The sequence below is a fragment of the Notothenia rossii genome, assembly GCF_949606895.1.
Source record: "Notothenia rossii genome assembly, chromosome: 3".
Lineage (NCBI taxonomy): Eukaryota > Metazoa > Chordata > Actinopteri > Perciformes > Nototheniidae > Notothenia > Notothenia rossii.
In genome coordinates, this window is record NC_136901.1 from 66,086,606 (window position 1) to 66,112,344 (window position 25,739).

Consider the following 25,739-nt stretch of genomic DNA (forward strand, 5'->3'; position numbering starts at 1 on the left):
TTCAGGAAAAAAACATCAGAGCACTCTCAATAACAACATATTTTCTGAAAGCTGAGCCAACAAAGGATGATACTGTCTTGGTAGCATCTTACTTTGACGTAATAAATATTAGCAACATTTTCTTTTATACTGATTAAATACATGTCTATATTTGTAATGGTGTCCAACTAGGGCCTCAACTAGGCTACTTTACCTGAATCTGCAGAATTAGTTTTAATTTTTGGATAATTGTTTAGTCTATAAAATGTCAGAAACTTTAGAAAAATGCAAATCACAGCTTTTTAAAGCTTTCTTTACCTGACCGACCTTAGAAAACCCAAACATAATTAGCTCCCTATCTCGTCAGAAAAGCAGGACATGCTCCCTTCTGAGAAACACTTCAAATGATTTATTTATGTTCCATCTCATGAGACAGGAAAACCCTCACAATTAAAAAGTCAGAACCAGGGCCTCCAATAGTTTGGTGTTATTGCCTGTCATGACCTCATGCACTTTATTGATATTGGTATAAGTAGTTATACCAAATATTTCTCAATCATCCAACTACTTCTTTCCGCCCTAGTCTGTAAGATGTCAGAAATCAACTGACAATGTAATTTCTAAGAGTCCTAAATCCATGTTTTATTTGACCAATGACTAAATTAAAAGATAAACATTTAATCTATAACAAAGAATATTCTTTCTATTGTAATTTTTGAGGGAAAAGCCTAGTTAATGAGTCAGATTTTTACTTGAACAAACAATAGTTGCAGCCACATACAATTAATCAATTACATTGCTCTATTTAACTCTTTGTTTATTGAGTTGTCAATCAATTGAAAGCACTACTTCCCTTCTTATTTCTAATACATTTGATTTGTTGTTGACGTGCTAATCAAGTTGAGTTTTTACAAAAAAACAAAAAGCGGTGTTTAGGAGAGATGTACTTTTGATGATGTTTACATCCGCATTTGTTCCTTTGGAATTTTAAAGGGGCCCTATGCTCGTTTTCGCTTCAATGTTCAGAAAGCTCATTATTTTTCTCATACCTGTCCTGCAGCACCTCTTTTCACCCTCTGTCTGAAACCAGAGCCCAGTCTGCTCTGATTGGTTAGCTGGCCGGCTCTGTTGTGATTGCTCAACAGCTTAGGCGTTGTTTACACAGGGACCGAACGGGTGTTATCCGGTACAGTTCTCTATCGTATGGACGGTTCTTTCACACGAGGCCGTAACGGAACCGCGGAAACGGGGCCCTCAAACGATAACGGGCCCCAAAGTGGGTAGATCTGCGGACGGAACGCTCTGGGGGGGCCAAACGGCTCTGTGTGTATGCCCTATACGCCATAGCCCTGCCTCTCCTGCTCACGCCTGTGTCACCCGCATCATTGCTGATGTGTTTCGCCAACAACAACAACAACAACCGAGTGTTTCGAGCCACGTCCCGGTATCTCGCAGGACAGTGCACCCAGCAGGAGCCTCCAGCTAGATTTGATCGATATGGACATAAACGCGAGTGAAGTTTAATCTGACCGAAGAGAGAGATCAGAGATCAGCTGCTGCTGACGGAGATACGCAGCTCTGCATGATCACCTGCAGCTCCGCCCGCTGAGATTGAGCGGTGAGCGGAGCAAAACACACACTTCAAGTTAGATCATCACCCTTAGCTATTTTAATTCCCTCTCAAACTACCTAAACTAGTTATAAATATGTTTATTTTTACTGTCGGGTCACTCCTTACTGGATCAGCCAGCTGCATGAGACGGATACTGACGGGCTGTCAGGAAAGGGTGAGGAAAAGAGAGACTCCGTTTATTATTCTTATATTATTATATAGTCGTTATCAATTTGTTTTAAAGCTCAATAAATAACAAAGAAGAACTTTGACCGGCACTTTTCAAATTTTGTCCGGAAGATTTAAACTTTAACGGACATGTTGACCGGCGAAAAAAACAGAAGGGCAACCATGGCAACCATGCTTGGGAGGTCTTCTTTGCTGCTTTTGGTGTATTTTGTGGCGGAAGTACAGCGCCACTTACAGGCCCGGCATATGTAGTACTACAGCGTCTCCAGTGGGTCGAGCGGTCTCATGTGGACGGACACGTTTGTTGAGCCAATTGCGTGTGAATGGAAGACTTTTTTGATATCGAATTCTGTTCATTTTCGTTTCCGTCTCCGTGTAAATGGGGCCTTAGAGATGTGTCTGTAATGTCCCTCCCTTTTGCCTACTAAGTATGTGGTATTGTGCTAGTCAATAGAAGGGGCGAGCATAGCCGCGGGAAGTCATTTTGCTCAGGGGGTGCTGCCAAAAGTGGGGCGGGGGGCTGCTTAAAAAAAAAAGAAAAAAGGCGGTGCCCGGCCGGGCACGGCTGTCAGCGATACGAGCCGCATAAATTGTTTGTTAAAAGCGAGACACGGCAGGCAAAAACATTGTTTTTCATGCACTGGTAAATATTGAGATGTTGTGCTATTTTGATTCCATAAAAATGTTTTCTTTCAGGCTTTTGGAAGGAAAACGTACAAAATACACATTTAAGTGTTTATTTTACTATAGTTTGTCTATTTGCTTCTGTATATTTCTCCTAAATTCACCAAAAGTTAGCATTTTAACGTAACATAAAGTACCGCGACCGCTGTTTGCACCATGTCATCAGAAGTATCGTTGGAAAGCTCCGTCTCTCCTGCACAATCTCATCGGATCCAAATATGGTAATTTCCTTGTATCAGCAACCAATGTTGAAAGTACAAAAGGGTCTTAAACCAAGAAACTAAATCTCATTGGCTGGTGTCAACTTCTGACAACGTTATTCGTTCAGATGCGTCACGTGGTGTGCTAAAACACTTCCTGGTTAGCTTTCCGCTATAAATGTAAATCTCAAAATGGCAAAAGAACGGCGAAAAAAACGTTCACAGAGAAGACAACAACAATTGTCACAAAGCAAGGTTATACAAAAAACAAATGACCCCGAACATGAAATACCTTCACGGAGTGCGTCGATGCGCAAGCTGTCATCCAAAGAACAGGAGGGTTTCGCTAGCGCCACACTGCAATCTTTAAAGGTCGTTTTCTCAAAATGAGTTTTTTCTCCTACTGAGTCCGAAATTTCCACTTCAGTTGCACTTACATACACCAAACCTTCCAGTTATATTCCTATCAATATTATGAAGGCTTTTACAGAAGGGTTTGTTCATATGTCACTCATAGCCTGTATTATATAATATTTTATACCTAAAAACATGGTGAAAATTGATATTTTAGGACTGTTGACAGTATTTTCTGAGTTATGGAGTGATACAAAGAGATATCCAAAAGCCCTTCTGTAAAAGCCTTAGATGCTAATATGACTACGAAATGAAACAAGAATTTTGAACCTGGCTTTATCCAAAGTTCAGATTTCGGTTCCTGAAATGTGTTAAAAATATGCACATATTTAATGAATGATTGGCTCATTTGCATATTCAGAAAACTTGTAATACAAGAAACAATTGCCTTATTGTAGGTAATTAACTGGAGAAATGTCAAGCTGATATCTTTAAGTTAAAACAAATTACCCTATTCACCTGTCTCGCCTTAAATGTTAGGCTTAATAAACCATTATAGACCTACATCACTTAGCAACAGCTGCACATGCCCACATGCTAACTATGGGTCTTACAAACCTACATAACATTACAAATAGTCAGAACCTATTATTTACAATATTAATAAAACTATGAATTCAATTTTAACTGATTGACAAGGCAAAACACTGCACAGCGGCAGCAGCATTAAAGGAAAATATCGTCTTACCTTGTGTTGGGGCTTCACAAAACCCCAAATGTAGCCTTCCCCTCTGGGGTGGCACTAATGAAGACCCTCATTAGAGCAGATACATACACATTGTCCAAAATGTTACTATGGACATGCATCAAAGTCAGATGTGTCAGTCTCTTCTGTGTCATATTACTCTAGTTGGAGTAGCTGGTGGTCCACTCTTTTTATTGGGTTGTTTGTTGGAGAAAAAAAATCCAAAATCCTTTTTTGCGCCATTCTAGAAAGTTGTCACTCTGCAGTGTGTGTGTCGCGTCAATTACGTCACTATCCCACGACCTACGACCTAGATGACTCTGATTTTATTTATTTGGAAAATAAATTCAAGCCACCTGACTGATACAAATATATACTATGACTATTATATGCTAATGTATACAGCACATTTTATTTGAAGTAAAATCATAACTATTTTATGTAGTTTATTCATTTTTATGTAGGTGGTCACTCTTTAAGACCATTACATGCACAGAAACCCACAACAAACTACAGGAGAGGGAACACCCCAAAAAGCATAATAAGGCCCCTTTAACGCATTTCGGGTGGACAAATGCTACTAAATAAATATTATTTGTATATGTTTTCACATTAATTGAATCGTACATGCAAGCACATTTCATTTTAAGACACAAGTTAATAAACAGATGGAGGAAAGCTTTCTCCCTTGAACAGAATGAAATCAAAGAGGAGCTGTCTGTCATGAAGCAGGTCAGTGATGATGATGAGGAGGAGGAGGAAGGATGATGGGATAAAGCTGATTGAGGTGGACTGGCAGGGAGACAGATGTTCCGTCATAATCCAAGGGTTTAGAGAAGATGATGGAGGGAAAAGGGGCATTAAGGAAAAACAACTCTGGGTGTGAATAATCTCTTAAGATTTGTTGACGGTAAGATAGTATGAAGAGGGGAAAATCAATGAGTTTAAAATGAAAGGTTTCTGATTTAGATTTAGAAGCACAGGCATGATGGAACCAAAAATGGTGCTTTTACAGCTGTCCAGAAACGTGTACGTTGGATTTGTGATCTTGCTGAGAGCAGAAGGGACCCTCAATCTCTTTTTAAGGGGCAGTTATAGTAAATGTAAGGGCATAACAGCCTAATGTATATCTTCTCCTGCTTCATATACTTCCTCATATATTGACAAACCTCTCAAAAATAAAATACTGGTTGATGGAGGAATTTAATTTGAGGTAATTGATTAGAGCCCTTTGTAATAAAATGCAAAGATATCCACTGATTGTCTTCTTAGGCCAGTTGTCAGTACAAGAAAAGCTTAAAATCATGCAACAAATTGCTCTTTTGAAAACGACTGTTCTGTTCATTAGAAGTTCTATCATTCCAATGGTGGAATGTAACAAATGTACTAGAGAATTTCCATTTTAAGCCAAAAATACTTCTACTCCACTCCACTGAGGCAAACATATTTAACTGTTTCCTCTACCTGTATGTAACACTTATAGTTAAGAGCTATTTTGTACACATAAAAACAAATCAAATGCTTATATCATATGCTGTTATTACATTAAATACCCAGTAATTGGCTCAGCTTTGACAAACATGAAATATTATGACATATATATATATATAAAAACAGAATAATGTTTTCCGTATTAGTATGAATTTTACTTTTGATTACGCTGTCTTTATATTACTTCTGTAATTATACTTAAATAAAATTTTTATTTTAAGACTTTTACTTTTAGTGGAGAATTTTAAGACCTCAATATTTCTACATCCACTTAAGGAAAAGATCTTTAAGTAACAGTTCTGAGTACTTCTCTCGTCACTGTGTTATTCCCTATCACAAGTATAACATTTTCCATCACAGCATTAAGATGTAGTGACACACCAGTAGGTGGCAGTGCACACCATCTGCCACTCTCTGCCCACTATCACTGCATTGCACCCAATTAACTGCTATGACACAGCCAACTAACCTAAATCATTATCCCACGGCCATCCATTCACACACACATTTAAAACTCCCTCCACTGTCTCATAATAAAGTTACAAGCATCATGCACACATACTGTACCGGTCAGATGGTTTTGCTACTAATACGTTTATTTTACTAAAGTCACCATAGAGCTTTTTCATCATTACTCTCATTTCCTTTGGCAAATATATAAGCCCACGTTGAAGAAGGAAAAAAAGTAACTAACAAAAAAGAGAGAACAACCGTTAGGCAGATATCTAAAACAGAATGAAATAAAACTACTTTACAGCACAGAAAACATCTAATTCATTGATATAATTAACATTGCAATGGTAGGGAATTCCATTGAGGACACACAGTTTTCGTATCTGGTTTCTTGTTAATGTGCTATTTTTCATTAAAGGCCAGGCAGCAAACAGTTGTTATGCCAGAAACTCGGAAACCCTGTGGTTTTTTTAATGGTTCCAATTACCTTGCTCTTTCTAACCACGGCAGGAAGTGGGGTTTCTTCCCCCAGTCCTGTATTCACACGGGGGCCAGTCGAGCCAAACTGGCACAGCAGTCAGTGGACATTACAGAGTTGGTGGATTTGGACAATGAACTCATTTATCATAACAGCAGCAGCAATGTGGCTGTTTGGAGTGCTAGTATCTGCCCGGGTGGTAAACAAACAGAAGGCCAAGTTCATGAATGGTAAAGTGTAAATGGTGGCGACTGTGGAGCTGGGCCTTAATGAAAGTCTACCAATCAGAGGGTCAGCGGTTTGATTCCCCAGCCCTACCTGTCTACCTGTTGAAGTCTCCTTGGGCAAGATACTTCACACTAAATTGCTATAGTGGGCAATGTATTCGCTATTGAAGTGTTTGTAAGCTAAATAACATTAATGTAATATTACTCGCAGAACTTTTATTTGATAATAAGACTGGAGAAGAAGACCTCAAAAGATTAGTTGACTTATCAAATAGTCAATTGACAGAAATCTATTTTCAAGTAGAATTGTCAGGATTGTTTTATGTCATATTGAAGTCAAAGTCTTTGGGACAAAACACTTTTGGACTTTTGAAAAACTTTTGGATGAACATTTCTCACCGTATAGACTAAACAATTAATCTAGAAAATATATAAATACAAATGAAACAGCACTCAAACAAAAAATTGGCTTTGCGATAAGTATGAACCTTTCTCCCTCAATAATGGAAATAATACTATAAGGATATTTTAATGCATTTAAGCTTTCAGAAGTAAGTGAAAGAAAACTAAAATATATGTTTTGCCAGTGGAAATCCCAGCATCTTCCATCTGTGTTTTGGCACCTTATTAAACATTTTCATATCTGTGCTAGAGTGTGTCTATAAACTCTACTGATATCGTATTTGACATTTAAGCAGAGGTACATCACGAGCCTAGACACATACTGTGAGCCAGGAGTTAGTATGTTGATGAGTCACTGATTCCTTCAGGCAGATTCACAATGGTTTTTTTTTGGCATCTGGAGAAATGTAATGCCTTTTTTTAAAACTGTGAACTTTTGAATCGAGCTGATTGTTATCCTTGCAGAAGACACAGCTCCACCAATATGCCTCCCCCTGTGTTTATTGCTGCATAACAGCAACATGTTCTACCAGTTTGGCTACAAAGTGCCGAAGCGCTAGTTTCACCGGACAGACTATCTCTATTATTGGCGAGGGACCCCACACTGAGAGTGAACAGGCAGAAAGAGAAGAAGGCTTTTGAAGCGGGACCATCCATCTCTCCCTGAAACAAGCATCTGCACTGGCAGGAGCGAAAAACAATCGCACGGAAGGAAGTGGTAAATAATTGAGCTCAGGAACAAAGCTTTGGAGATGAGGCTTAACATTTCAGCTCTACTTGCTTAGAGGCTTCTCTATCTGGCGTAAAGTATGTTTATGAGTTTTAATTTCTAAGTAGGAGACACAAACCTTTCAACGTGACGGAGAATAACTTTTCTATCGTAAATCAAGACGCAAGTTGATGCAGCGTTATTGTCGTTGGTATATTGAAATGTTATCGCAAATAAAAACCTTTACTTTATTGCTGTTTTCCACCTTGCACCTTTAAAGTATCCTCATAGTAGCTGTGGTTAGAGTCCCATAGTAACCCTACAGCTACAAAGTGTTTTGGAAGCAAACATTCAATATATATAAAAACTGATAAGAGGAATAAAATACCCAGATGTGATCTTTAAAACAGGGGAATATAAGGACAAATGCATCGCCAATAAAACAGATACAATTCTGTTTAAAGAAGTCATTTATAAGATTACTTTCCCAGCTCCCTTGGCAGTTTCCTGTAAAACTTGGACCTTTTTGCAATAAAGGCCGGTCACCTCTGATTTTCTCCTGGAGTCTTGAGGGTCCCACGAGATGTCGGGCTGTGCTCCAACTGGAAGGCGGTTTGAATAACAGCGTTTTCTGCCAGTATATGCATACTCACGTCTGCTTCAATGCATAAAGACGAGGCCTTTGTACTCCCCCCTCGACGATGCACCAAGCTCTATCCTGACTTCCAAAACAGAACAGGCTTTGTTTCCTTGTCAGTCAAATGGGCGCCAGTGTTGTTTTATTTCACATTCCATGATGAAATCAGTCGAAACTGTACTTCCTAAATATCATCAATCGACCTGATTCAGCTTTCCATTTGTGGCAGCAAAATTGATTTGAGGATGTGGGATGTAGTTTGCTTTTCCAATGTTGGATTGACATAGTGACCAAGCAGATTAAATGGGATTTGTTTTGTTTTTGAAAATAAAAAAAAAACATATTTTTAATGAACACTGCACTCCATTTCAAGCCTTAATTAGCTGGATTAATAAGATGAAACTGCAAGGTTGTGTAACACCATTAAAAGATAAATATTGTTCATAGTACAATGAAAGAAACATATCCCTCCCCAGGCTCTCACCACTGGCACTATCCCAGGCTTCATTGATGTGGTAATGAACCTGAATTCTCCGGCACTGCTGGAAGACAACCTCATCTGGCAAGCCAAAACAGCAGGGAAGAGGATGGTCTTCTACGGGGATGACACCTGGGTGCGCCTCTTCCCCAAACACTTCATGGAGCACGATGGCACCACCTCCTTCTTCGTATCCGACTACACGGAGGTATGTGTCAGCCCATCAGTCTTGGTAAATGTTGTGGTTCAACGCTTGTGTGATCAAAGGACCGTGAAAGCACTTGATGGCAAATATGAATCAGGAATTTTGAAAATGGTGAGAAATCGTTAAACCAAACAAAATGCAAGAGACTACATTTATGCTCAAGTTCTCATAGAAAGTGTATTTTTTAACAATATTATAAACATAGACTGCATATAACAAGTGGATGTGGTTCCCACAATGTCCTCTATTGGTTTGTACTACTGATCTGAAGCCTTGATTTTGTCAATTTTGCCATCGCCATCTTGGCCTTTTGCCATCGTGCTCGAAGAAGACTGTAAATAATGTATTAATCAGAGGTGGAAAAAGTACTCGGATCTTGTACTTGAGTAAAAGAAGAAGTACCAAAGTGTAAGAATACTCTGTTAAAAGTAAAAGTCCTGCATTCAAAATGTGACTGAAGTAAAAGTACTATTTGTTGTATTAGCAACAAAATACACTTAAAGTACCAAAAGTGAAAGTACTCATAATGCAGATTGGTCCATTTCAGAATAGATGATATGTTTTATAATGATTGATCATTAAAGTGTTCTCAAAGCTGGTAAAGGTGCAGCTAGTTTGAATGACATTGATTGTATACTGCAGGGTAGCTTGTGAATTTACTCCAGGTGGAACTAAAGTCTGATTTAAGACTTGATTATATTTCACATCATTAATCCAAATCTGTAAAGTAACTAAAGTTATTAAATACATTTAGTGGAGTTAAAGTACAGTATTTACCTCTGAAATGTAGTGGAGTACAACATGGAGATATTCAAGTAAAGTACAAGTACCTCAAAATGGTACTGTACTTGAGTAAATGTACTTAGTTACTTTACATCAATGGTATTAATTAATAATTAAGCAGTGGTTTATGAATTATGAGGAACATGCTTTGTGTATCTAGAAAGGACTCAGTCACCGCATTACCTACAAAAGTTATCTCCATGAAAGAGATTAAGCCAGATGAGCAACCAGGGAGGCTCAGAGATGAGTTCACATAAAAAGCTGCTCATCAATTCACAAATGGGTTATAATATTTGCCTGATGATAATCAGATAATTATCAGACTCTATCGCAGCTTGAGTAAAGCTCCCCTCAGCTTAACTTTTGTTTGTTCTAGGGGGCGATTTTGAATAATTCCAACATTGGTTTTCAGTTGGAATCCTCTCGATCAGTAAATGTCTATCTTACATCACTTCTCCATGTAGGTTGACAACAATGTGACCCGTCACTTGGATAGCACCCTGAAGAGAGACGATTGGGACATTCTGATCCTGCACTATCTGGGCCTTGACCACATCGGCCACATCAGCGGACCCCACAGCTCGCTCATCCAGCCCAAACTGATGGAGATGGACGACATCCTGAAGAAGATTCACAGTGCCCTCATTTCAAAGGTAATTTCTTGTTTTCCTAAACCAGGGGTAGCCAACACGAGAGTCGCCCGCGGGGCATGTTCTAAAAATAGCTCGCTAAGCAAATCCAAAATGTAAAAAATACACAAAACAAAAAAGGAAATGTAATTTAAAATAATCTACCCTATCCATAAACGAAACCTCACTCAGCTAATTTATTTTATCTAATGTATACCTTATTTACTATAAATAATAATACTCATCATAATAGCAGAATTATTTTAATAAACCAAATATGAACAATTGAGGAAAATGAGGAAGAACTGATGATTCGAATGTTGTAGTCCAAGTAGTAATGTAGTTTGTGCATAAATGACTATTTAAACAAATGTTAGGGCTGTGCAATTAATCGTATTTTAATCGCGATTACAATTATGGCTTGCGACGATTATGAAAACAGCATAATTGACAAAATACGATTATTTAGCTGGGTGCGCTTTTGCCCCTCCCTAAAAGCCCACTCTTCCACGTGGGAGTGACATGTGTTGAGTGTTCAGCGTGAGCGAAGATGTCAGAACAAGAGCAGCAACTCGTTAAAAAGAAGGGTCACGGGGAGATTCCCAGTCGATCGCGAGATGTGTCTAAAAATAGAACAACAATATTCTGTTTTATCGTTAATGTCCTGTAACATAATCTTCCTGTGCCAGAATAATGCATTTGAACGCATCAAAGCTTTGTGATTGACCGGCGTCACCCCATGTGTCGGGGCGTGGTGGTGGGCAGTGGGCAGTGCACTATTTCGCTGACGTTGACCGTGTCAACAGGAGTGACAGTCCGCATACAAGACCGCAATTATGGCAGAAGCAAAAAAGCCCAAAATATATAAATTTCACTCCGAGTGGGAGGATGATTATTTTCTATCTATTCCAATTCAAAGTCCATCTGTCCCATCTGCAATGTGAGTGTGGCTTTATCGAAGAAGGATAATTTAGGAGCGGCATTTCAAAACAGTGCACAAACGCTACGTGACTGAATTCCCTCCTAATTCTGACCTACGCTCCCAAAAGGGGAGGGGCCTGAAAGGACGGCTAAATGCACAGCAGTCCATTTTCACCAGGCCCAACAACAAGAGCAAGGCTGCTACCATAGCATCTTATCGTGTCAGTCACGTTCTTGTGAAACACATGAAGTCTTTCAAAGTTGGCGAAGTTGTGAAAGAAGCATTCCTGGAGGATGCTGACTCGCTTTTGTGGGACAATCAAAATAACAGTAGCATTTCAACAGGTTTTTGATATAATAAAAACTCAAGTTAGATACCGTTATTAATCAGCTGTAAGTTTTTGTTTGTTTGAACTTATTCATTATAATTATTGTACAAAATGGTATAAGAATGCAAACATTAAGGCCTGTTCTGTTTAAATTGATTATAGTCTATTATCAATTCAGGTTAAGAAACTAGTGTTGCTTGCATCCTATTTTAAAGGCATTTCTTTTTATACTCTACTAAAATGCAACAAAAAAAGGGTTTGATTCTATTAATGTTGTAATGTTTTTATTGCACTTTGGCAGCAGATTCCTGTGTAGCTTCAGATCTGAGTTGTCTTATTAGTAAGCCTAATTTATACTTTTGTAGCAACACTATTTTTATATAATGGCAAAGAAAGGGTTCAGAGTCTCTTCTTCTACATGAGCAGCCCTACCAGCATTTGCCATGGTGGCCAAAACATTTTTATTTGGTCTTAAATTGTAGTTCAACATTTATTTCCTGTTACTTCTGGACCATGACGGTTGGCCAGCCTTCAACGTTTAACTGAGTGGAATATGTTGAATATGTTTTACCAAAATGTTGGCTATGTTAAGGAGTTTTCAGTAGGTTGTGACGGTGTACTGCAACATATTTGATTTAATTTATTTTGGTCTAATTTATTTTTATTTATCATATTAATATATGTTTAGTATGGTTTTGGAAGTGTGCTCCAACATATTTGTTGATCTTGTTTATTGGTAAAATATTATTTGTTTTAAAGTTCAATAGATGGTCAATGAATAATCGTCAAAATAATCGGGATATCAATTATTGACCCAAATAATCGTGATTATGATTTTTGCCATAATCGCACAGCCCTAACAAATGTGTTCATTTTCTTCATGATTAGTAGATTTTTTTGGACGAATGCTCTATGGCCAGTGGTTACAATGGTGGGGCCAGTGGTAATAAAAGTCCACCGGCCCGGAGGGTGCACCGACAGAGCGGTCAGCTCGGACACTCTCTTGGCCGAAGTCAAGGCAAGCAGCAAAGCTGTTTTCAATGACAGTGCCTTCAGGGAGGAGAGCTCCAGAGGCTCAAATGGTTATGTGACCAGAGCCTCGAGCACCAACGGCAGATCCCATTGCGGGGTGGAGGCATGCACCACTGGGCGCTCTCTCCTGACCCCCTGCAAAAAATTTGTCATAAGCGGTTGACTGAAGGCTGACCTGCCGCCAAATCCCTCATGGCAGGACGAGATGGCTGCTGCATACACCTTAATTGTGGAATGAGCAAGCCCCCTGTCCGCCAGTATCTGTAAGTAGGACAGAATAGAGCCCAGCGTAACGGATAGGGGCTCTAGACTCCTTTCTTCACATCATCGCTGGAATCCCAACCACATCGGCCTGTAACAGGCTGTGGTGGATCCTGCTCTTGCTGCCTGGATAGTCTGAATAACTTCGTCAGACAGTCCCCCCTGTCTCAGCCTGTCCCTCTCAGGAGCCAAGCCTGGAGAGGTTGGCCCAGAGTGGGTAACGCCTGTTGGCAAACAGGTCCACCTCCGTTTTCCCGAACTTGGCCCAGATCTGCTTCACCACCTCCGGGTGAAGCATCCACTCGTCTGGCAGGGGCCCGCCTGTCGACATGAGGTCGGCCCCTATGTTCTCCCGCCCCGGGATGTGGAGGGCCTTCAGAGACAACACATTCTCTGAAGCCCACAACCACAGGTTCTCCACCGTGCTTAACAAGGCGGCGGAGCGTTAGGGCTGTAGCGATACACTAATCTCACGATACGATACGATACAGCAGGGGTCGGCAACCCCTGGCACGCGTGCCAGCATTGGCACGCGGCACCGTAACCAGTGGCACACTAGGAATAAGTGCGCAAAATATTTAAATTGTATTTTCGGATCCTGACCGAGACCGCCGCCAGAGCGCGTCTCCCCGTTACCTGCAGAAGGAAGCCATGCACGCAACGCAGCCCCGCTCTCTTTAACTCCAGGTGACTTTCTGCCGCTTTCTTCTTTGGTGCAGTGCTGATCGTTTCACCACGGAGGAAAGCACTTCACTAATTACAGTACCCATAAGGAGCTGTACAAATGCCGCAGTTTTTGCGTGGCTGTGTATTTAGTTGAAAACCCAGTGGCGATCTGCTCATCTCTCATCGAAATAATATGCTACAAAGGGGCGGACTGGCCATCTGTGTGTTGAAATTTCCTGTCGGCTCCCAGACCGTAGTCGAGGAGGGCAGAAGCAACAAGCTTCAGGTTCAATAACCCACTTTAGCTTAAATGACTGGAGAGAGGCGAGCTCTTCTTGGGAGGCCGTTGCATTTATTTAGCTGTGCTTCTGTTTCACAAAATATATCACAGATCTCTGTTTTTCTGCTGCCTCGCTTCACTTGCAGAAACATACACACGTTGTCTCCATAGGTTCTCTCACTGTCGCTCTACCATCCACAAGCCACACCTCTCTCTCTCTCTCTCTCTCTCTCTCTCTCTCTCTCTCTCTCAAAGGGACAGCGATCTCATCTCACTCTGCGTGACCCTAATATCATAACTTGGGTGCTCTGGAGAATCACAGAACGGACAATCGTCCTTATTATTATTATGCCGTTTAAACCAATTATTTAAATGTCTTTGTTAAATTCGGCATCATGTAAGTTGCGCTGACATGTCCACACACTGCTTCCCCGCAGCGAGGCTGATAGTTGACGAGCGTCAAGCTCCTCAACCCCCCCCCCCCCCTGTTGATAATTCTCGATCGTTGGCACGCTGATAATTTTTTTTTTTTAAATGGCACTTAATATGAAAAAGGTTGCCGACCCCTGCGATACACGATATTCAACTCACGATACGATATATATATCACGATATTCAGCCAACGATACGATTCGATACGATTCGATATAATTCGATACACTTGCATCATTTTCTGAAAGATTTTAAAGGGACAGTGTGATTTTGGTGACATCTTGTGAGTGTTCCATTGACTTGGATTGAATTAATTCAACTGAAAACTGAAAGCATCAATTATACAATATATGGCTCTGACTAGACAGAGAGTCTACAGCTTGCAAATGCTGGACAAAATGACTCAAAAGATGTGGTGAGAAGATTTGTTTCATTTATTGAAACAGTGCCAACTGTAGCTTACAAGCCTTTGAAACGTAAGTACATAAAGTGCAGTATCACAATGGACAATGGAGAATTAAAAGGTGCAGCAGGTGGCCTGTTCTGAACAAATTCTTTTACAGCATTTTTAGCTTAACACAGAATATGAGGTAGCCAATAATTCAAGTCACTAAGAACAACATTTAATGTCAAATGTACCTGCCAATAATTCAAGTCCAAAGGAGTAACATTTAAGCCAAAAACACTAAACAGAAAGGCTCCTCTCTACATAACTGCATCTACATTCTCTTCAGATTTTTGTTCAGGAATATAATCTGATCAACGTGGTCTGGGAGAAGTGCACTTCTCTGAGCAGTGACGATGGCCCATTCCCAAACCGCCCCCTACACCCTACCCCTCCGTTTGCGCGTTCACGCGGAGGGTCCGCCATATTGAGGGCTGTTCCAAAGCAACGAGTGTGGAGCGGTGTGGAGGGGGAGTGGGCTATCAAGCCCTCAAACAGCGAGTCTGCAGGGGTGCTGACTTGAGACCGGTCTCTACCTGACCGGAGTCACGCTGTGTGTGTCTGTCAGGAAACAAGCTGTTAACAAGTAGTTCCACTAAACATCCACTGATAAACTGCGATGTTAACAACCTCATGATAACCTCATATGTTTTTAACTTAGGATCATACCTGTGTTTAGTCTAGAAAAAGGTAAATGTGTGCATTTTATTATAAAGTTGTGTATATTTACAGACTGTTTCAAAAATTAAGAAGCTTATAAACATCAGGTTTAAAACTAAAAGAACTTTGAAACACAATGAAAGATGTTAGGAGTTTTATTTGAATTATTAATTTAAACTTTTTGTCTAAGAGATGCTGATTTGAAACCGTTGTTACATACAGTTACGGCACTTCCTGTTTCTGCCGGAGAGAGGGGAGGCCGTCCCAAAGCTTGCTGCTGTATTTACTCCCTCCATCTGACAGGAGGGAGCCTCGTTGAGCTGCGAGTGTTGCTACAGACGGAGTTCACTCCGTCGAGGGAGTGGTTTGGGATTGGGCTGATATCTCCGGCGGTAGAGAAGATCCTCTCCGGTGTGGTTAATGTTTGCCGCCATTCTCCTGAACTGCTTCGCACTCACTGCGAGAAGAAGACACCGGCGTCTGTGTATCTAGAAATGGTCTACAGCGACACTAGCGGCTAACGTAATCGCTCTTCATGCAAAGCGAACGGGGGGGAATGGGCAGAGTGCCAGGCGGAACACGGGGGATTTGAATGGGACTTAATTAGGCTTGGGCGGTATTACGGTATACCAGGGTATTTCGAAATACCGTCGGTATGATTTTCAATACCGTGACGTCACAGACTGTGCGCCAAATCACAGATGCGTTTCATTCTATTACACTGACACGGAGTTTTGACAGGGACGACATTGATTGTAATGCACAGCACGCGCCAGCAGAGGGCAGGGGAGGGCAGTCCGTCTTTCCCGCTCTCAGAGCTCAGCACAGAGCTGAGCTGAGCAAGATGGCGGCAGCATTTGCCGGCCCCGAACTCGGACAACTAGTAAAAAAGAAAACTGCCTCTGCGCCTGTTTGGGACTATTTTGGGTTTACTCGTCGCCAGTGACTTCATCCAGCACAACGAGAGACAGAGGCACTTCTTTGGGAATGTTTAAGACGGGGTGAGTGAGTGTTGACATTTTTTAATCCTATGCAACTGGTTGATGGTTTTGTAGTCGAGGTCGGACGGTTTTAAAAACGAAAGCGTTTACGTGCTAAACATTCACGCGAGTAATCCAATGAATCAAATGGAAATAAGGTTTTTAACACATGCACGGAATAATATTGCCAAACTAGTTAGTGAATATAGCAAACTTTATTCAATAAGTCAAGTATTTACTCCCGGAAAATGTTTATGTATGATGATATAATGTTAACTTAGCTCACTATGGAAACAACGTCGGACATCTACAAACGCGTCCTGTATCCGATCTCAAAATGTGCCATTTGCACAATGTGTCATGTATGCAGCCCTTGTTTTGCACTTGCGCGCACGTCGCGGCACTTTGCGAGCGTCTACCGGCTCGGGCTGCATTTTACACCGAACATATAATATACCGTTCGAAACATCTATTTGCCGCCGAACGCCACCTCACTCAAGTCGACCCAAGTCATACCGTCAGTGGCGGCTGGTGGAAAATATTTTTGGTGGGGCTGTTGATATAGTGAGTAAAAACATTTTTTTGGGGAGAAATTACCCCTTAAATTGGGACTGATACCGTCATATACCGTATACCACGGTATGATGTCAGCAAGGTATGACGGTATGAAAAAAATGATACCGCCCATGCCTAGACTTACAGGACTGTCTCAGAAAATTAGAATATTGTGATAAAGTTCTTTATTTTCTGTAATGCAATTAAAAAAAACAAAAATGTCATACATTCTGGATTCATTACAAATCAACTGAAATATTGCAAGCCTTTTATTATTTTAATATTGCTGATTATGGCATACAGCTTAAGAAAACTCAAATATCCTATCTCTAAATATTAGAATATCATGAAAAAGTATACTAGTAGGGTGTTCAACGAATCACTTGAATCGTCTAATTAACTCGAAACACCTGCAAGGGTTTCCTGAGCCTTGAAAAACACTCAGCTTGGTTCAGTAAACTAAATCACAAGTATGGGGAAGACTGCTGATCTGACTGCTGTCCAGAGGACCGTCATTGACACCCTCCATCAGGAGGGTAAGACACAAAAAGAAATTTCTCAAAGAGCAAGCTGTTCACAGAGTGCAGTTTCAAAGCACATCCACAAAAAGTCTGTTGGAAGGGGGAAATGTGGCAGGAAACGCTGCACAACCAAGAGAGATGACCGCAGCCTTAACAGCATTGTGAAGAAGAGTCGCTTCCAGAATTTGGGGGAGCTTCAAAGACAGTGGACTGAAGCTGGAGTCCAGGTATCAAAAGTCACTGTTCACAGACGTGTCCGGGAAATGGGCTACAATAGCCGTATTCCCATGGTCAAGCCACTTCTGAACTCAAGACAACGGAAGAGGCGTCTGACTTGGGCTAAGGAAAAGAAGCACTGGACAGTTGCACAGTGGTCCAAAGTCCTCTTTTCAGACAAAAGCAAGTTTTGTATTTCATTTGGAAGTCAAGGCGCCAGAGTCTGGAGAAAGGCTGGAGAGGAGCAAAATCCAAGTTGCTTGAAATCCAGTGTGAAGTTCCCACAGTCAGCGATGGTTTGGGGAGCCATGTCAGCTGCTGGTGTTGGTCCACTGTGTTTCATCAAGCCCAGAGTAAATGCAGCTGTGTACCAAGAGATTTTAGAGCACTACATGCTTCCGTCTGCTGAAAAGCTCTATGGAGATGAGGAATTCATTTTCCAGCATGATCTGGCACCTGCCCACAGTGCCAAAACCACCAGTAACTGGTGTACTGACCATGGCATTACTGTCCTCGATTGGCCTGCAAATTCCCCTGACCTGAACCCCATAGAGAATATGTGGGGTATTGTGAAGAAGAAGCTGAAAGACACCAGACCCAACAATGCTAATGAGCTAAAGGCCGCTATTGAAGCATCCTGGGCATCCATAACACCTCAGCAATGCCACAGGCTGATTGCCTCCATGCCACGCCGCATTGATGCAGTAATCCGTGCAAAAGGATTCCCAACCAAGTACTGAGTGCATTAATGGACATTTTCAAATGTTTGATTGTGTTTTGCTGTTATAAATCTTTTTTTTTTACTTGGTCTGAGGAACTATTCTAATTTTTTGAGATTTTCTTAAGCTGTATGCCATAATCAGCAATATTAAAATAATAAAAGGCTTGCAATATTTCAGTTGATTTGTAATGAATCCAGAATGTATGACATTTTTGTTTTTTTAATTGCATTACAGAAAATAAAGAACTTTATCACAATATTCTAATTTTCTGAGACAGTCCTGTAATGTATCGATACCCGCGGCTGAAATATCGATAATTTCTCGGGAAACAAAATATCGATATATATCGCAGGATCGATTGAATTGCACAGCCCTACGGAGTGTCTCCGCCCTGCCTGTTGATATACGCCACTGTGGTGCGGTTGTCGCTCCTCACCAGCACATGTTTGCCCTGTAGTAAGGGTTTGAAGTGCTGTAGGACCAACACTACTGCCCACAGCTCTAGAAGGTTGATGTGCTGAGTCTCTGTAAGAGGCCAGCCACCACCTATAGCTCTCTCTAGGCAGGTTCCCCCCCATCCTGTCACGGATGCATCTGTGAACACCGTGATGTAGGAGGTAACCCGCCCCATTGGAGTTCCCCTCCGCAGATGCTTTGGGGACCCCTAGTATCGGAGGTTGCCCTCCACTGAGATGTCACTCCAGATATCGTTTGTGCCTCTTGGGATCTAAACGAAGGCCGGCAAACCACCTCTGCAGGCGACGCATGCAGTAACCCCAGCGGTACCACGAGGTGAGCAGCCGCCATGAGACCCAGAGTCTGAATGATGGTCAAAGCCGTCACCCCCTGTCGCAGTCTGCAAACTGCCCGAAGCAAGGATGCCTGTCTGCTCTCTGACAGGGTGGCACGTAGTCTGCCTGCATCGAGCAAAATCCCCAGATACTCCACCTTCTGGTGAGGTATGGGACTGCTCTTCTTCCAATTGACCGCAAATCCCAACTTGGTTAGGTGTAGGATCAATTGGGCTGTGTGAAACATTGCCCATTCCCTGGACCTGGCCATGACTATGAGGTCGTCCAGATAAAAGAAAACCCTCATGCCATGGTCGCGAAGTGGCTGAAGCGCTGTGGCCACACATTTGCTGAACGTGCGTGGGATTGGCTAGAGCTTGTACTGGCATATGATTTGATTGGCTGACGGTTCTGCCGAGGCTTCAAAAGTTGAACATTGCTCAACTTTTGCAGCGAGCCACACCAGCAAAGCTCCGCTTTGCTTCCCACAATGCAGTTCGGCGAAAAGTGACGTCACCCCATTCAAAGTGAATGGTGAAGCTTTCAACGCACGCCGCTGTGTGGACGGGCCGTTACTTTGGGATGCAATCATTTTTATCTAATGCATTTTTCACACACAACATTTCGTATATCACAGTGGGAGGAGGCGGAAGGATTCGCCCTCGCGTCTTGGGTGGTGAGACACATATCTCTCGCCGCCGGGACACTTCCTCCCACAGCCCGTCATCTCCGGCAGCTAGGCGCACCCCACCCTGAAGCCCTCTGTCGGGATCGCACAGCCTGTCCCCGCGGGTGCCGGTATTGAGCCGGTTCCGCGGGACCAGCTGAGTAGGTAGAAGGAGCAACAGGAGCCGTGGGTGCTCTGTACCGGCGCCTCTCTCTACCAGAGGCAGCATGCGGCTGAGCTGCGACCTTTCTACCTCCAAGCATCTGAAGCGCTGTGTGATCGACCCAAAGAGCCCTTCCGTGGATACGGGGGCCCCAAGTAGATCATCACGATCTTTTCTGGAGTGCGCCGTGAGTCCCAACCACACGTGACGTGATCCCACTGTGGCCAGGGACATGACACGGCCAGCTGCGGCAGCTACACCATGGATCAGATTGTTAATCTGTCCAATGCTGCGGTCCAAATAATCGCTCCGGTCCTGAGACGGGGTGTCCTGCTGAGGAGTAATCAGCGACACGCCCAACACACCCAGATTATTGGCTGCTGCCGCCATCTGTGCTCCAAGCCGGAATATTTTGTCAAAATATTCCAGCGTTTCTTGGTCACGGCGCAGTGGGGGCAGAGGCTTTTTCCCCTCCGCCCATCCTGCTGCCTGTAGGAGCAGATGGGCTGCCAGGCTCTCATCAAGGGGGGGCACGCTGTGTCCGTGCGGCCCTGCACCCTGAGAATTCCCACCATACCAGCCTCTGGAGCCTTCATCTTCAGTGGCTGCAGCCACGTCGCCTCGACACAGTGCCAGATGTCTGGCAACGGGGGAGAAAGGAAGGCCGGCTGTGCCGGACGGACCGGGCCGTAGAACCCCCTGACGGAGGCGGCTCACCGGCTTCGGTGGCAGTGGTGGGGGAGCGGTAGCCCTACATGCTCCACCGCCATGGCCATCACCAGGGGGAAGTCCTGACGGGCAGATCCTCATGGATGCCGGACTCGGAAGCGCCCGACAACGAAAAGTCCTCCTTCTCAACAAACGAAGCCACCCGGCCCGCTGGAATGGTGAACATGAACATCACCTCCCCGGCCACATCCTGGTCCTTTATCTCCACCACATCGAGCTCCACCTGGTCCTCCGCCTCATCCGATGAGACATAGTGTGCATGGAAATGCTCCAATCGGTGCTGGTGTCTGAGCCGTGGGAGCATCCGGCAGGCATTGCAGGACGGAGAATGGTTCACACCGTCCACGGCGTGGTCAGGCCCCAAACATTCAAAGCAGAAGCGGTGGGGATCGGCGCCCGCCATTAAGCCAGGGCACGAAGGACAGGGCCAGGGCACTAGGAGTGGCGAATCTTCTTCTTCTTCTTCTTCTTCGGATGTGTGTTTGAAGAGGGAAGAGGGAATTTCAACTTTCACTCTTTTGTTTCTGTTTCAATCGTTTCTTTAACTGTATGATCTTTCGTTGGGATTTTTGTACCCTTTGCACGTACGGTTAATTTGTTAATTTAGTGTTTTTCCGTGCCTCGTTGCGGGGATGGCGTCCTCCGGGGCGCCGCCGGTGTCTCTGAGACACGGAGTGCGGCTGGTGGCTCAGGCCGCAAGCACAGTGGAGCAGGTGCTGCTGGCTGTGGGGGATCAGGTCGGTCATGTAAATATCTCCTATGCTTCCCGCATGAACAAAGCGGTCGTGGTCTTTTTGAAAGACCAGAAATATGTGACGGAACTTATCGAGAGCGGATTAATGCTAAACGAGGAATACGTTCAAGTTTCACCGCTGGCGACACCGTCCACGCGGATCACTGTGTCTGGCGTTCCTCCGTTCATCCCGAATGAGGCGCTGGAACGGGAGCTGAAGCGTTTTGGTAAGTTTGCCAGTAGTCTCCGCACTGTTGCTCTGGGGTGTAAGGATGAAAAGTTAAAACATGTCCATTCTCTGCGGAGACAGGTTTTCATGTTTCTGAATTGTCCCACTCAGACACTAGATGTGTCCTTCCGGGTGAGGCACGAAGAGGGTTTTTATATGGTTTATGCGAGCTCAGGGAGCGTAAAGTGTTTTGAGTGCGGGGAGTCGGGTCACAAACGTGTTGCATGTCCACAGAGACGGCACGCCGCTCCGCCGGGTGCGGCTGGGCCCGGGGCTGCCGAGCCGGGGGCGGCCGGGCCGGGAGCCGCTGGGGCAGCCGAGCCGGGGGCCGCTGGGGCGGCCGAGCCGGGGCCCGCTGGGGCGGCCGAGCCGGGGGCGGCCGGGGCCGCGGTAGCGGGACCCGGTGTCGCGGGGGCTGCTGCTGCACCCGCCGGGGCCCCGGTGGCTGCGGAGGAAGTAGGGATGAATATCGTGAGAGATGAAACAGGGACTGTAGAGAGTGTGGTGAGTGTGAGAGGAAAAAATGTGGAAACAGGTAAACGGGTGAGAGATGATGTAGCAGGACAGGTGAGGACTGGTGCTGTGGGACAGGTAGAGGCTGTTGGCACACAGAAGGAGCTGCCGTCTAGCTCTGGGCGGAAAAATGAGCTTCAACAGGCTGCAGACAATAATGAGGTGACAGAGATGGACGCAGACGGTGAGGGGGATTCTGACTGTGGTTCAGTTGCAGATAGTCTCTCTCAGAACGCAGAGATATATTCTTTGGAAGAGATTAATGTCTTTTTAGACGAGTCTTTTGGCAAGTCAGTGGAAGTGAGAGATTTTTTCCCTGACATTGACAAGTTTCTTCATACAGTGAGAACTCTTCAGAAAGTTGTAGGGTTAGACCTGCTGGATGAAAAGAAACGTTATCGTCTCAGGAGGCATGTAACTGCTATGAAAAAAGATACGACAGGAAGCAAAAGAGGGAAGAAACTGAAAAGGTCTAAATAATTTCAACATGATCATGCAACACTGGGTGTCTCCTCTCTGCTGTGTGTACCTGTCTGTTCTTTCTCTCTGTCTCCTTCCTCTAATGCAGGCTTTAAGGGTTGCTTCCTTGAACATGAACGGGGGTAGAAGTGCACAGAAAAGAGCTTTAGTGTTAGAAGTCTTTAATCAGAAAAAATTAGATTTGATATTTCTGCAGGAAACGCACAGTGATAGCCTGAATGAGACGGACTGGGGGATGTGGTGGGGGGGTCAGTATGTACTCAGTCATGGCTCAAACCTTAGTGCTGGAGTAGCTGTTTTATTCTCCCCCTCTCTAAATGTAAAGATTTTATCCAGCACTGAGATAGTGGCAGGTAGAGCCTTGATGGTGAAAGTGGAACTGTTAGAGTTCAGTTTCACCTTTATTAATGTGTATGCACCCAATCAGGGCCCTGCACGTGTATCTGTGTTTCAGTTATTAAAAGACAAGCTAGACACTAGTGTACAGGGGGAGTGTGTTATACTTGGGGGGGACTGGAACATTTGCACTAATGTCACTTTAGACAGAATAGGACGGGAGCCTCATCCTCAGTCGTCCCTTTTACTGTCACAGGTGATAAGAGAGGCTGACTTAGTGGATGTGTGGAGGATGAAGCATCCCTCCGTTAAACAATACACCTGGATGAGAATGCTAGATGGGGGCGTCAGTGCAGCCAGGCTAGACAGATTTTACATGTCTTCTTCTTTTATTACTCGTGCAGTGAACTGTCACATCCAACCTGTTGGTTTTACAGATCATCAGCTAGTTTCTTTGGATTTGGTTTTATCCAACACAGAGAAACCTAGATCGTTCTGGCAGTTTAATGTTAACATTTTACAAGATTTGATTTTCTGTGAGAATTTTAATTTGTTTTGGATCAACTGGAAATCAAAGAAAGAGTCTTTTCCCTCCCTGAGTCAGTGGTGGGAGGTAGGAAAGGCTCAGATTAGAGTGTTCTGTCAACAGTATACAGCCTACTCCACTGCAAACACTAGGAGAGCTATAGAGCAGTTAGAGAGAGAGATCAGAGAGTTAGAGAGTGTGTCTGCTCGAAATATAGAACAGTCCCTCCTAAAACAACAACAGCTTAACTGTTTTCTTCAGGAGAAAGCCAAGGGAGCTCTGATTAGAGCCCGTTTTACTTCCATGAGAGACATTGATGCACCAACCACCTTTTTCTTCAACCTGGAGAGGTCTGTGGGCCAAAGGAAGCAGATGGTATGTCTGCGTCTTCCCGATGGACAGGTAACCTCTGAACCTGCTGAGATGAGGAGACATGCAGTGTCCTTCTACACGGACCCGTTCAAAGCCGAAGGTTGTGACGTGGAAGCCGCTGATGAACTTTTTCAGGGTCTTCCACAGCTGAGTCCAGCCGAAAGTGACACCTTGGGCTCTGACATTACGCTGGAGGAACTGACCTCTGCGGTGACACAGATGGCCTCCGGCAAGGCTCCGGGCATAGACGCTTTACCTGCAGACTTTTTTAAACATTTTTGGAGTATTCTAGGACATGATTTGTTGGATGTATTGATGGAGTCCTTTGGGAAAGGGACTCTTCCAGCTTCCTGTAGGCGTGCAGTGATTTCACTGTTGCCTAAGAAAGGAGATCTAACCCTGCTGAAGAATTGGAGACCTGTGGCTCTCTTATGTACGGACTATAAGATACTGTCAAAGGTTTTAGCTAACAGACTGAAGTGTTTTATCGAACTTCTTGTTGGTACTGATCAAACATATTGCATCCCTGGCAGATCAATTGTGGACAATTTGTTTTTGATGAGACACTTTTGATGTTTGCAAACTGTACAATATAAATGTTGGTATTATTTCTATTGACCAAGAGAAGGCCTTTGATCGTGTGGATCACACTTTTCTGGCTGCCACATTGCAGGCTTTTGGTGTTGGGGAGCATTTTTTGTCCTGGGTGAAGTGTTTGTACAGTGATGCATGTTGTGTTGTGAAAGTGGGGGGAGGGCTGAGCAGACCTGTACCAGTTAAAAGGGGGATCAGGCACGGCTGCCCTATCTCAGGCCTATTATATAGTATTGCCATCGAGCCACTTTTGTGCAGGCTTAGAAACCGGCTGAGGGGCCTGAGTCTGCCAGTGTCAGCTCAGGCCCCCCCGGTGGTTGTATCAGCTTATGCTGATGATGTCAGTGTTTTTATCCAGGGTCAGCGAGATATCCAGGAGCTACAGGACAGTTTAGTTTTGTATAGGAAGGCTGCCTCAGCCAAAGTTAACTGGGAGAAGAGTGAGGCAGTTTTGGTAGGTCAGTGGAGTTTAGAAAATAGGCCCAGTCTTCCTGGTAACCTCAGCTGGGGAAACGAGGGTTTAAAGGTCCTGGGAGTTTGGTTGGGGTCTGAGGACATGGTGGCACAGAACTGGGAGGGATTGCTGGGAAAGGTGCGAGCAAAATTAGCTAAATGGAAATGGCTGGTACCCCAGCTGTCCTACAGGGGAAGAGTTCTTGTAGCCAACAATCTGGTTGCCTCATCTTTGTGGCACAGACTCCAGGTGTTAACCCCACCGCCGGACCTCATGAAACAACTGCAGCGGCTCCTCGTGGATTTCTTCTGGTCGGGTCATCACTGGGTGCCAGCATCGGTCCTGTACCTCCCTGTGGCGGAGGGGGGGCAGGGCCTTGTGGACATTACTGCGAGGACTGCTGCTTTTAGACTGCAGGCAGCTCAGCGGCTGCTGTATGGTGCCTCTCCCTGCTGGCTGGCTATGGCCCGGCTGTTGCTCTGGAGGGCAGGGGGCTTTGGTTTTGATAAACACCTGTTTCTGCTGGAGGCCCCTGCGTACAAGATAACTGGACTTGCACCTTTTTACTGCTCAGTCATCAATGCCTGGAAGATTCTGAGTTTTACCAGACCACCCGACCCCCGGCCTGGGATGTGGCTGTTTGAGGAGCCCCTGTTTGACACTGGTTTTCTTTCCGGAACCATTTTCTCTTCAGCCGCCCTAAAAAATGCGTTCATTGAAGCGGGAGTGGTAAAACTTGGCCATTTGACAGGGATCTCCACGGAAAAACTGGCTGAGGTGACGGGCATTCGATCAACTCGAGTTCTGGAGAACCTGGTAGAAGAGGTGTGGCAGTCGCTGTCGCCATCCCACCGGACTTTTGCTCTGGATGCAGATC

The 25,739-nt window shown here is 44.0% G+C and overlaps 1 protein-coding gene across 1 annotated transcript in view; it reads left to right on the top strand.

The window, feature by feature from the left end:
* Positions 1-25,739, top strand: part of pigg (phosphatidylinositol glycan anchor biosynthesis class G (EMM blood group)) — a 113,837-nt gene that overhangs the window by 2,079 nt on the left and 86,019 nt on the right. Inside the window, exons 3-4 of the mRNA XM_079669061.1 lie at positions 8,637-8,846; positions 10,091-10,279. Of these exons, the coding sequence (XP_079525187.1) occupies positions 8,637-8,846; positions 10,091-10,279 (399 nt within the window). The remainder of the gene's footprint in view (positions 1-8,636; positions 8,847-10,090; positions 10,280-25,739) is intronic.